Source organism: Artibeus jamaicensis, unplaced genomic scaffold (assembly GCF_021234435.1).
Source record: "Artibeus jamaicensis isolate MK-2021 breed Jamaican fruit bat unplaced genomic scaffold, CSHL_Jam_final contig_797, whole genome shotgun sequence".
NCBI lineage: Eukaryota > Metazoa > Chordata > Mammalia > Chiroptera > Phyllostomidae > Artibeus > Artibeus jamaicensis.
In genome coordinates this window covers 19,208,991-19,221,753 of record NW_026521977.1, presented here as the reverse complement: position 1 = coordinate 19,221,753, position 12,763 = coordinate 19,208,991, and the positions used below count along the sequence as shown (strand labels likewise).

General features: G+C 42.7%; 1 protein-coding gene across 1 annotated transcript in view; it reads right to left on the bottom strand.

The window, feature by feature from the left end:
* Positions 1 to 12,763, bottom strand: part of KIAA1549L (KIAA1549 like) — a 102,317-nt gene that overhangs the window by 28,727 nt on the left and 60,827 nt on the right. The window contains exons 14-15 of the mRNA XM_037128270.2: positions 10,888 to 11,105; positions 4,504 to 4,633 (exon numbers count right to left, since the gene is read on the bottom strand). Of these exons, the coding sequence (XP_036984165.2) occupies positions 4,504 to 4,633; positions 10,888 to 11,105 (348 nt within the window). The remainder of the gene's footprint in view (positions 1 to 4,503; positions 4,634 to 10,887; positions 11,106 to 12,763) is intronic.

Here is a 12,763-nt window from a genome sequence, read left to right as displayed (position 1 = left end):
CTCTGTGCCTTGGTTTTCCCATCTGGACAAAGAGTGTGAGAGTACCTAGCTGACTGGTGGCTTTTCAAATTCAATTAGACATTACACATGGAAAGACTAGAATAGGCTTGGTCTACAGGGTGCAGTCAGTAAATAATAGCTACTTTTCAAATGATTAAAATAAACATAGGAGGAGATACAGAAAGCAATTTCATTCTGATAGTCAATAGTCTAAATTTTTTAAATTGCTCCCTAGATGACAATTTTATCTTAAGGAAACATATTTGCTTATGTTTTTTAGATCACATGCAAGCTTCAAAGAAATATGCATTAAAAAAAACAAGCAAACTAGACTTCCGGTCAAGATGGTAGCAGAGGCAGATATGGCTCACCTCTTTGCATAACCACATCAAAATTACAACTAAAATATAGAACCACCATCACTCAGAACTGTCAGAAATTGAATTGGATGGAATTAAAGATACCACATCTATCTGGACTGGTAGGAGAGTAGCAGATGCAAAATGGGCTGGTCCCTCACCTACATGCGGTAGATAAAAATTTGAGGGATATCTTGAGAGCGAGGAGCTCCAGTCCAATACCAGGCCCCCTAGCCCAGGGCACCAGTGCCAGAAAGATAAGTCCCCACAACTTCTGGCTGCAAAAACCAGTGGGGATTTAGTCAGTGGAAGAAAATTCTGTAGTCCCAAGCAGGATCTCTTAAAGAACCCACACACAGACTCACCTACTCAGACTCAGTCCCTCAGAATTCCAGCACCACAGTAGCAGCTTGAAAGGCACCAGTGACATACTAGGAGATGATGAAGTGTTGGCATCAAGGTGGCCAAAGGCCATTGTCCCTTTTCTAAACCTTCCTCCCCAACAAAGCCATAAAGCTGGCAAGCTGGTGCCATATCTGAAACTCCATCAACCTGGCTAACACTGTTTGACCCACCTTGGAGAGTCCCAGAGACTCTGCACCACCAACTTACAGGCCCACCCAAACTGCTTTTCTATATAAATGTCTCATCTTGGCTCAGGCTGCACAGCTTCTTAAATCCTCTCAAACAAACAACAGCTGGCCTCAGTGAGTCCCAGGCCCAGCACTAGCAGCAGCTCCCCTAGATTCACAGCTTGGCTCTGTCTGGGAATCTGTAAGCCCAGGACAAGTAGCAGCCATCTTAGATTTCTTTATAGCTCAGGCAGGATGGCCCTGGGCAAAACACAGGTGGGGGCTGACCTTGGCCTGCACCACCTGGGAAACTCCAGAGCCAGCACACCCAGTGGATAGCTACAGACCACACTGGAGCACCACCACCTGCCCCTGCATAGCTGATCCTCCACGGAGGGCAGGGATTGGTGGCCAGGAGTCACAGCCAATCCTTGCAGCTGACTGGCCTGGTAAATCCCTCCCATTGACCTGCCAATAGCAAGCAAGGCTCAACTACAAGAGGAGGGTGTATTTGGCGCACATGAAGGGCACGCCTGGAGTACCCAGCTTGGGTGACAAGGGAGGTTGTGCCACTGGACCCTATAGGACATCTGCTACATTAGGACATACTACCAAGACATGAACTCAAAGAAGCTCTACCTAATACATAGAAACAAACACAGGGAGGCTGCCAAAATGACTAGACAAAGAAACATGGCCCAAATGAAAGAACGAATCAAAACTCCAGAAAAAGAGCTAAACAAAATGGAGATAAGCAATCTATCAGATGCAGAGTTCAAAAGACTGGTTATAAGGATGCTCAAGGAACTTAGGATCTCAGCAGCATTAAAAAGATCCATTCAGAAGCAATGGATACACTAATCAAAATAAAGGACTATTTACAGGGAAACAGTAGAGTGGATAAAGCAAAGAATCAAATCAATGATTAGGAACATAAGGAAGAAAAAAAACAACCAAACAGAACAACAAGAAGAAAAAAGAAGTAAAAAAACAAACAACAATAACAAAAAAAACAAGGATAGTATAAGCAGCCTCTAGGACAACTTCAAGAAGTCCAACATTCACATCATAGGGGTGCCAGAAGGAGAAGAAAAAAAACAAAAAATTGGCAACCTATTTGAAAAAAATGAAAGAAATGAAAAAAACTTCCCTAATTTGGCAAAGGAAATGGACATGCAAGTCCAGGAAGCACAGAGAATTCCAAATAGGATGGATGCAGAGTGGCCCACTCCAAGGCACCTCATAAATGCCACAGGTTAAAGATAAAGAGAGAATCTTAAAAGCAGCAAGAGAAAAGGAGTTAGTTACCTACAGGGGAGTTCCCATAAGACTGTCAGCTGATTTCTCAAAGGAAATGTTGCAGGCTAGAAGGGATGGGCAGGAAATATTGAAAGTCATGAAAAGCAGGGACCTACAGCCAAGATTGCTCTACCCACAAAACTATCATTTAGAATTGAAGGGCAGATAAAGAGCTTCCCAGACAAGAAAAAGCTTAAGGAGTTCATCATCACCAAACCATTTTTATATGAAATGTTAAAGGGTCTTATTTAACAAAAAGAGGAAGATCATAACTATGAACAATAAAATGGTGAAAATAAATATCTAGCAACAATTGAATCTAAAAAACAAACTAAGCAAACAAGAAGAACAGAGACAGAATCATGGATACAGAGAACATTTTGATGGTTGCTAGATGGGAGAGGGTGGGGAGAATACGTGAAGAGGTGAGGGGATGAAGAAGTATAAATAGATAGTTTCAGAATAGCCATTGAGATGTAAAGTACAATACAGGCAATGGTGTAGCCAAAGAACTTACACACATGCCCCAGGGACATGAACAATGGTGGGGGGGCTGCCTGAAGGAGTGAGGGTGCTGGGTGGAAGGGGGCCAAGGGGAAAAAATCAGGATAACTGTAATAGCATAATCAATAAAAAATAATTAGAAAAATATATTTAAAAAAATTTTAAATATATTAGTGCCCTCCTAAAGTAATCTGTGATTGGAATATTTATACATGTTTGTGAGGGGTGAGCAACCTCCTTTTAAAAATCACCTCTCTCCTGCCAGGTAATTTTACTACCACGATATTCCAGAAGTATTAGGTGAGCACCCTAACTCATGGCACAGTGGCTGAACACATCTGCAATGTTCTCTTTTCATGACTGATAGGGGAAACCTCCGGCCTATTTCCTCAAATAGTGAAACGTTTTGTACCTAGAATCTCACAAGAAGCCTCAGATATGCTGCAGCAGAAGAAAAAGCTCCTCAAACTACAAGCGTCCAGGAAGAATATTTATTGTTGGTAGAAGATATTAATTGAATAAGTCAAATGCCCAATATTTGACCATGGCTGACTATTAAACTGATGACTGAGTTTGGTATAAAAATACTTTTATGAGGAGAAAAGTTAATGTTGAATAATTTCACCTGGAGGAAAAATATGATTTGCCAAAAGCATCTAGAAGTTTATAAAACTAAACTATCAAACTGTCATATTAAAAAAAAAGAAAAAGAAATAAAAGATAAAGCTATCACCACCAACACAAACATCAAGTTTAAATGTAAGGAAGGTAATTAGAAATTCAAATTAGGTAGAATCTCTCTGTTTTTAACTGGGTCATTAAAAAATCCATTTTAAGTTTTTGTAGAAAACAGTGACCAATCCTGAGGAGGAAAAAGTCTTCCTGCCTTTAAATTAGCAGGGTATAGTGAAGAAATCAAGCGTCATTTTTAAATTGCAACCTCACAAATTATAACAAAACTTTATTTGGAAAAATATTTGAATCATAGCTCTTGTATACAACATTTTTTATTTTGATGAGAGAATAGATTTCAGGAGAATGGGGAAGAAACATTTTTCATAAGACTTAAGAGTATATTCAAGACTGTTTAAAACTGTGGGGCAGGGTGAAGCTTACTGAACCCCTCAGCCGGGTACCAGTCACGTGAGTGCGACTTGTGCACGGCTGCAATGATGGGAGAGGACATCCACAACTTGAGAGGAGGCACTGAACTGCAACCCTTCACCTGCGGAAGCTTCATGGGATTAGCAAGATTTTCACAGTGTGGAGACATCCCTGCACACAGCATGGGCTTCATCATAGGAAACCAAAGAACCACTCTGTTGGCATCTCATTGTTTCCATGGCAGATTGAGGAGTTCAGAAATCAGGAACAAATCTGACTTCTCAACACTGCTATGAATTACAAGAAGCCTGTATTCAAATGAATTCTAACCCAAGGTCATGGTTCATACTAAGTATCTAAGAACAGAGGGTAGAAAATTAAGGACCTTTAGAATCACTGTTGGGTTTAAGATCAATAAAGCACAATTCATAAATGACTGAATTTAGAAATCGAGGTCCTTTTAGCAATAATTTGTTACTCTGGCAATTCCAAGTAGTCTTAGTTTGCAAAATAGGTAATAAGGAAAAATGAAATAGAAGATATTCCACTGCATTTTTGAATTCCACAAATATGCGTATATACTAAAACTGAAACATATGGGTGCTCTATCCTTTTTGCTTTTAGGAAAAGAAAAGGTTGTTTACCTTAGCCCACCAGAGACTTACGTCATATCCACTGTTACGAATTCCACGCCGGGGTCGCTCCCGAGTCACTAGAAGATCCATCTCTGTTTCCCCTGGACTTGGGCTATTCAGAGACTGCCGGCTTCGGTAGACAGAGTTCTTCGTCTGTTGCCTGTAGCAAATTCAACAACTGTTATGATGCAGCAAATGCCCTGACAGATGGAATTCTCCACTGATCCAAAATACAGGCAACCAATGAAGGGTTTGGTTGGATTAGTCTCACAAATCTCAGAATTGATGGTATTTGTTCTCCAGCCATGAGGGGCCATAGAAAGAGTAGAATAAAGATTTTTTTCCCAGATGCTGTAACCATTTGGCTGTATTGTAAATGCTCTTTCATATGCTAACTACAATCAATTCTAACACTGCAACCTCATCTAAAATCCTGCTAATGTCAAGGCCAGGGGCTTTCCCTTGACCTTTTAATGCAGCTAACACTAGAAGGCCAAACTTGCTTTTGTGGACTGTTGACTCAGCAGCCCCTGCTCCTTTAACTTTTCTGATTCCGCAGGCAGGGTTCCAAGAGGTGTTTATAAACCTCGAGGCTAAAGGGTTGCTTAATACTGGCAGGATGATGGACTTTCTTTTCTACCTTCACCACAGTGGTTTCCCTTCTGGGCTAAGGAGCACAGAAGGGCAATTTGGGGATCATCTATCCATTGGTCTGTCCATCTATCCATTCAAAGTTCATTGAGTGCCTACTATGTTCTAGTCACTGTGGAAGATGGTGAAGATCCACAGTGAGCAAGGCAGAGCTTACACTCTAATGAGAGAAACAGATTATCCACATGATTTCAGAGTGATAAGTGCTATGAAGGAAAACAAGGAGATGAGAGGTAGAGATTGGTGGTGACAAAACAGACGTGGGGATGTACAGTACAGGACAGGGACTACAGTCAATAATGTTATAATAACTGTGTATGGTGCCCGTTGGCTACTGGAAATACCAAGGGGACCACTCTGTACAGTATATGACTGCCTAGCCACTCTGCTGCGCACCTGAACCCAACACACAGTACTATCGATCCCACAGAGTGGCGAATGTGTGCTAAAATCGCCAACTTCCTTCTTACCCCACGATGAGTTTCCCTTGTAAATAACTGGCATTTCAGACCATCTATATTGAGAGAACCCCCAAATACCACCTATTTTATGTCTCGGTGCTAAGATTCTATCCATTCATGGGCTGAAGGTGAAAAGGTTGCATTATTTATTCACGGTGGCTCTGTGGGAAACCGGAAACCTGGCAGGCATACGTGCCTTTTCATGATCACACTCCCAGTTGGTCACACATGACATTTAAACCTTGTTAGTCTAGAACAGACACCAGAACTCCCAAGGCAAAAATACTACCCTTGCAATTAGCCTAAGGAATAAGACAAGACACTAATAGACCTACTCCCTCACCATGAGGAGCTTCCACCCATTTGGAGAGTACAGTGTTCTCCTCTTGCCTGGTACCCATATGCTATTCTCTGTGGCATTCCCTTTCTCCAGGGGTTGGCATGTGATTCAGGCTGCATGATCACAGCATCATGTCTCCATAACCATACTGATTGGTCAGAGGGTGGGCCCATGAGTTGGTCCAATGAGACTGAGTCCCAGGGCTTTTGTTAGAGCAACCAGGAAAGAGGCATTCTCTTGGCATTGAGATTTCTAAGAAGATAGAATATAAGCCTAGAGGTGCTGGCAGCCAGTTTGTCACTATGAGGCAACAACAGCCTGACTGAAAAGGAGCCGGCAACCAACAGAATCCTGACTAACATAAGAGCCTAAACCTGACAATAATAAACCGTGCCCAATAGTTATCCTATTGGGCTTCTGATAGGAAGCTCCCTTAGGAACGGACTCTGTGAAACAGAATCTGTTCTGAGTGATTCACACGGTAAGAGACACTCCAAAGCATTCTCATCCTCGACGTAATTACAAATCGGTTTTTTGGATAAAGCAGATTTCACAGCTGTCCCGAGGTTGCCAATTAGCCCATTTAGAAAAGATTTACTAATAAGAGTGGTGGAGGGGGGAATACTAGGATTAGTCATTGACATTTGAGGAGGTTATTTTGGAAGTGGTAGAAACACAATAGTGAGACTGTGTAAGCCCTTTCAAGAGCCACAAATGTGGGTGAGAGATTAGATGCTGGAGTGCGCTCCAGTCTTCTTTTCTGTGAAAGACAAATGTTCCATTATGACACGCAGCTTAAAGGCCGCTGTGTAGCTCGGATCTCCACTGACCAACCATCAGGGTGTGCATGGCGTGCAAGACACTACTTACAAATCCTTGGGCTCTCAGGTAGAGAAATGACTCGTTTTAATCAAATAGAGTTCCATGAGGTGTATTGATTTCTTGTTGGCAGTTCACTAGATTCTTTAAATGTTAATACATTTAGAAACTTGCAAACTTGAGAAGATTTTTTTGCCTCTGAAAATACTGCTGTGTAGCTCATGATAAATTTTATTTGGGTTTTTGGGTTTTTAAACCCACTGTGGTTTAACCGCCTGGCCCGCCCTCTGGGAAGGAGGTGGAGGAGCCCTCCTTCCATCAGCCGGCTCTGTCTTTATGAGTTATTGCCTTAGTTTGGGTTCTCCCAGAAGCAGGCTTTGTAACCATTTAAGTACAAGTGATTTATTTGGGGGAGGGTTCCAGGAAGCACAAATTGGAAGTGGGAAAATGAGAGGGGGGGGAAGGAGGCCAGTAAGGGGTATGATATAGAGCAGATTAGTGTTTTGGGCACCTGGGCCTCAAACTCATTGGAAAAGTGTGGGAGAAAGTTGTTTCAAAGTATAGGTTTTTGTTTTATTCAGGGATGGCAAGACCAAGAGCTCAGGAGATGACTGCTATTGAAATGATCTCCAAAAGAAGGGGCATGCCACATGGGGCCACAGGAGGGCCACATGGGGAAGCACATGTCACAGCATCTGTTACAAGGAAGAGGGGGGTGAGGGGAAATGTGGGCAAGAGGACTTACTGTGTTTTATGGGAAGGAACAGACAAGGCAGGGTGCGCAGGCTTAGGACTGGGGCGTTGGAATAATTTCAGCAGAATCTGGGGCAGAGGGGCGGGCTGGGCCCTGGCTTTTTGATCTGTGTATGAAAGGCATACTTGCAGGTGGGCCCCTTACTTCTCTGAGGATTGGCTAGACAGCCCTGGGGAGGGCAGCTTCTCCGGGCTTAGTAAGGTCCCAAATGTCAAACCATGAGATACAGGAGTTACAAAACGTGATTGTTAGAAGAATGTTGTTTTATACCTCAGAGTTCTCCCATCCCGTCTGTCACTGATGGAGGCTGTCCCAGGGCACATTAACTACCTGACACTCTTGGTAGGGGCTGCCCCCCAAAAAGGCCTCAAGCCAGAGTCAGAGATGTGGGCACAGTAGGAGCGAGGGGACCCATGGTGGGGGTTGGCCTCTGATGGCATCCACCTCTGGTACATCACACACTTTGTGCCTCCGGGTAACATGACATAAAAATGGGGCACTCTTCTGACTGGAAAGAAAAACCCGTGAAACCTCTTTTAAAAGATTCCAGGATAAGTCAACCTTTGGAATCTAAACTTTGTCTTTTATTAGCTTTATTTGAGCCTCAGGCTAAGATTCTGGTTACTGACGTTGCCTCTGGTCTGCAGAACGACTCCCTCCCCAGAGCCTTGTGGAGGCTGGGTTCCTGGGAGCAGAAGTCCTGGAGAGCTGAGCTGTGAGTGGCAATTAAAAGGTCACTCTAACTGGGGACATCGGCCAGCTCACAGTAAGAGCCTCTGGAGGCCATGGCAGAGTGTGACAGGAGCAGCATCTTGGAGCTTGCTGGGTCTCTGTCACTCTCTTTCTCTTTTAAGCTTTCCCTCCCCTTCCCATCGCTTGCTAATTTCATCTCTATTCCCACTCTCACCTCACCTGATTTGTAGTACAAAAAAAATTTAACATTTTTGGTGCCTTTATGTCATTATGTCATTTCTTCAATAGACACTTCCTGAGACTCCACTCTACATTCATGGGTCAGCAGGTCATCAAAGGGCCTTGAGAATCTGGCCTGAACCTATGCTAGGCAGTGATGAGGCATCTCTATGGCAAAAGAAGGTTTTGTTCTTTTTCTTTATAAAAATCCTCAACTGTACTGGAATCCAAACACAACACTACAGAAAGCCACCACCATATAAGAGAAGAGACCAAGAAAATAAGACAGGAACAGAGAACTACAAAAATAATCCGAAATAATAATAAAATAGGAGTAAGTTACATAAGTATGAAGAATGAAATGTAAATGGATTACCTGCTCCAATCCAAAGACAAATGGATAAAGAAGGTGTATGTGTATACAATGGATGAAGAAGGTGTGGTATGTGTATACAATGGAATATTACTTGGTCATGAAAAGAACAAAATCTTACAGTTTGGAAAAGCACAGATGAACCTGGAGGGTATGATGCTAAGTAAAATAAGTCAGACAAAGAAAGAAAAATACCGTATGTTTTCATTTACATGTGGAATCTAAAAAACAAAACAAATAAACAACAAAAACAGAAACAGACTCATAGGTAAAAAGAAGAGACTGATCGTTGTTGCCAGAGAGGTGGGGGTTGGAGGACTGGCTGAAAAAGGTGAAGGAATTAAGAGGTACAAACTGGTAGTTACGAAACAGTCGTGGGGATGCAGAGTACAGCACAGGGAACATAGTCAATAGTACTCTAATAACTGTGTGTGGTGCCAGATGGGCCCTGGACTTACTGGGAGGATCACTTTGTAAATTGTATAAGTAAACGTGTAATCACTATGCCGTACACTTGAAACTGATATAATACTGAATGTCAACCATAACTGAAAAATTAAAAAATATTTCAAAGCCTCAACTGAAATTTTTATTTATTTCTCAAATAGCTTCCAAACTAAGTTATTCTATCTGCACACCACCTTTGGTTCATTTCCTGAGTGGCGGCAGGAAACCCAGAGAAAACAGTCCCCCACTCAGACTACAAAAGACTGCGGAAGTAAAAAGTCTCCAAGTGCAAAGTAAGTGCTAAAGAACCACCCCTGGGCCTCCCCATAAAATCCATATCTTTTCTTCTCTTTCTTCTACGGTTATCAACACGGCGACACATGCATTGTGAACTCTGTCACAGTGTGATTTTGCATCAATAGCCTAATTAAAAGCAGGGTAAATGAAGCACAGGATTAAAAGTCTCTTAGTTCCTTGTTGAAAATAAATGATGTCTATTCTATTCATAACATTAGCTCCACATCCCAGTGTGATTTTGTGGCTTCCACCCAAGCCTGCTACACGGTCATTTTTGATTTTAATAAATGCCCACGCCGGCAGGCAACCGTCCTGTCCCACCCAGTCTGTGGAGAGTGTGTTTGCCAAGGGAACGGGGTGGGTCGGAGCATTGGCATGCTATAAGCCAAGGGGCTGTTGCCAAGGAGAATGTGTATTTAAAAGAGATGGTCTGGAAGCATGAAAATGCTTCTGAAGAAGTGCTCCAGGGTGGGGAGGAAAAGAAGGAAGGTGGGCATGTACAGCTTTGCTAAAACCTCTAATCTTTCCCCAGTAGGTGAGGTCACTCTCTGCTCGGCTGGCAACAAAGCTGGGGAGGATGTTAATTCAAACCACCAGGCCTAACCTTCGCTCGGGAGGCCAATTTCCACTTACACACCGTTATTAGCACCTCACATCTCAAACACCCATCATGCTTGTGAGTAATAAACTTCGGAGGTGGTATCTTTCTCTCCCAATTCAGGCCTTAAATTCCGTAACAGCAGCAATTCATCTGTCTTGTCTGCCATAAAATGTTGAATGAGTTGAATGAGTGAGTAAATACATGAATAAGAAAAAACAACATGACCATGACAGTATTTAGCATCTTGCGTGGTGGCTAATATATAGCAGGTGACAGTAAATGTCAAATAGATAAACGGATCTGTGATTCAAGAGCTGAACCCAGCATGGAGCTCTGAGCAGCTACGTGGTGGATGCGTACTGCAGCTGAATGACAAGGTGAGGTATGACATTTAATTTCCTTATGCAAGAGCCACTAAAATGAAAAACACCATGCCCTTTGATCTGGAAGTTGCATAACCAGGTGGGTGATAATTCTATCTTCACCCAGCTCTGAAACAGCCACAGCTGGAAAGTATCATTAAACTAAGGGACAGTTATGGTTGTTTGCCCAAGTATTTCTGTAATGGCTTCAGTTTTATTCTCTTCCTGACTCATTATGGAGCACGTGCTTGCACAGAACAGCATGGTGTGGCTCAGCAACCTTCACAGATGACAGTCCTCTGGTAAGAGATAAAGGGACCATATTGCCCAAGGAACCCCCTGCCCCTCATCCCACCAATGCCATGGTGACCTTCAGAGAATTCCCTTGCTGTCGCACCTGTTTTTAGACTCAGCGAACGGGGCACACAGTTCCGGGTCTGGATCCAACACGTGCTCGATTTCTTTCTGGGCTTTTTCATACATCTTTTTTCTTTCAGTCTGAGCCTTGTTTGTCTCTACTGCAGGAAAATCGTAATATCCCTTCCTCTTGGCTTTGAGGCGCAGCTTGTTCCGATAGTGCTCGATGTCCGACTTCTGCTTCAGCGCTTTGTTCACCTGGGGAGAGAGACCGTCTCAGGCCCACACTTGTCCCTGACGGCGACAGGTAGGAGGCTTCCATCAGAAGGCCACAACTCCAGGAAACGTTATCCTAGGCTTCCTGTCTGGGCCTTTGAGCCAGCCAGACCCAACTGGGACCCACACCAAGACCAGCCCACAGCAGTGGTCCACAAACGTGGTGAGTCTGGCACTCACCTTCATCACCTGGGACCTTCCATCAAGGCCTCCTTCTCTCTGATCTCCCTGAGTCTGTTCAGACCTAGGCCTGAGGCCAGGCTTGTAGCTTTGTGGTGTGGGCCTTAATCCCACATAAACCCTGCTGGTCCCCTGTATGTCAGCCTCTGGCTTGGCAGCCCAGCTAGATATTAGTGTCCTGAGCCTGACTTCAGCCCGGAGGAACCCAATGTTCTCCCTTGGCCATTTAGTTGGTGCCTAGCTGAATAAGCCAGTTCCTGGAGGGACTGAACTGAGATGAATAGGGGGGGAAGGGGGAACAGACATCCTGTTCCCAAGGTCTCTGCACTCTATGAGAGCTTATTTGTATCAATCTGTATTCTTCTCAAGAGATAGGGAGTGATGAAGCCTTGTACAGCCACTAATGCCAACCAGTTCCTGCTCTGAAGGGCAAAGCCAGTCAGGACTTCAAAAGGAACATGGCCAACATCCTTCCGACCTGTCAAGATACAAGCAGATGACTACGCTAAGCAAATCACAAATGATGAGGGTGTTATACCCATGAATGGAACTGAATGATGAAATCCACCTGACACTTATTGGATGATATGGGGAACCATTAGTGCTATTTGAAATCAGACTTGACTACATCGATATAATCGTATGAAGAGTTGTTATTATGTTTTCTTTAAAATAATCTTTAAGCCTTGGCTGGAGTGGCTCAGTGGATTGAGAGCTGGACTGCAAACCAAAGGGTCGCCAGTTCAATTCCCAGTCAGGGCACATGCCTGGGTTGTGGGCCAGGTCCCCAGTTAGGGGGTGTACGAGAGGCAACCACACTTCGAGGTTTCTTTTTTCCTCCCTTCTCATCTCTAAATAAATAAGTAAATTTTATTAATAAATAAATAAAATTTAATTTTAATTTTTATAACTTTTAATTTTTATAAAATTATTTATAAATAAAGAACATTTGTTTTATAAATAAAATTTATTTATAAATAAATTTATTTTATAAATTTATAAATAAATAAATTTCATAAATAAATAAATAAAATTAAAAGGAAAAACTAAAATAATCTTTAAAAGAATTTCCTATAATTCGTAAAATGAAAATGCATCCAGTGATAAGATATGTATCACAGCATCAGGACCACAGTCCACTCTCTTAGATATTTTAGTTTTACAATATTTGAAGAAAAAAATAACTGAAGGACATGTTTTTTCTAACTTTGGCAAAGTTCCCCCATTCTGAGCTCTAATGATATTTTCAGGTGGGCAGAATTTCACAGGTCTTAACAGTTCCTTCGTTCTGCTTGCCACTGGGAGAACCAGTAGACAAAGTTAGTATAGCATCCTCTGAGTCAGGAATCCCTTTTCTGGAATTTTGCTTTAGCTGACACGAGAGAGGTTCAAAATCAGAGCTGAAAGCTAACACCACCAGTAATCAGACACACCAGTGTCAGGAACTTTCCGATGAGATG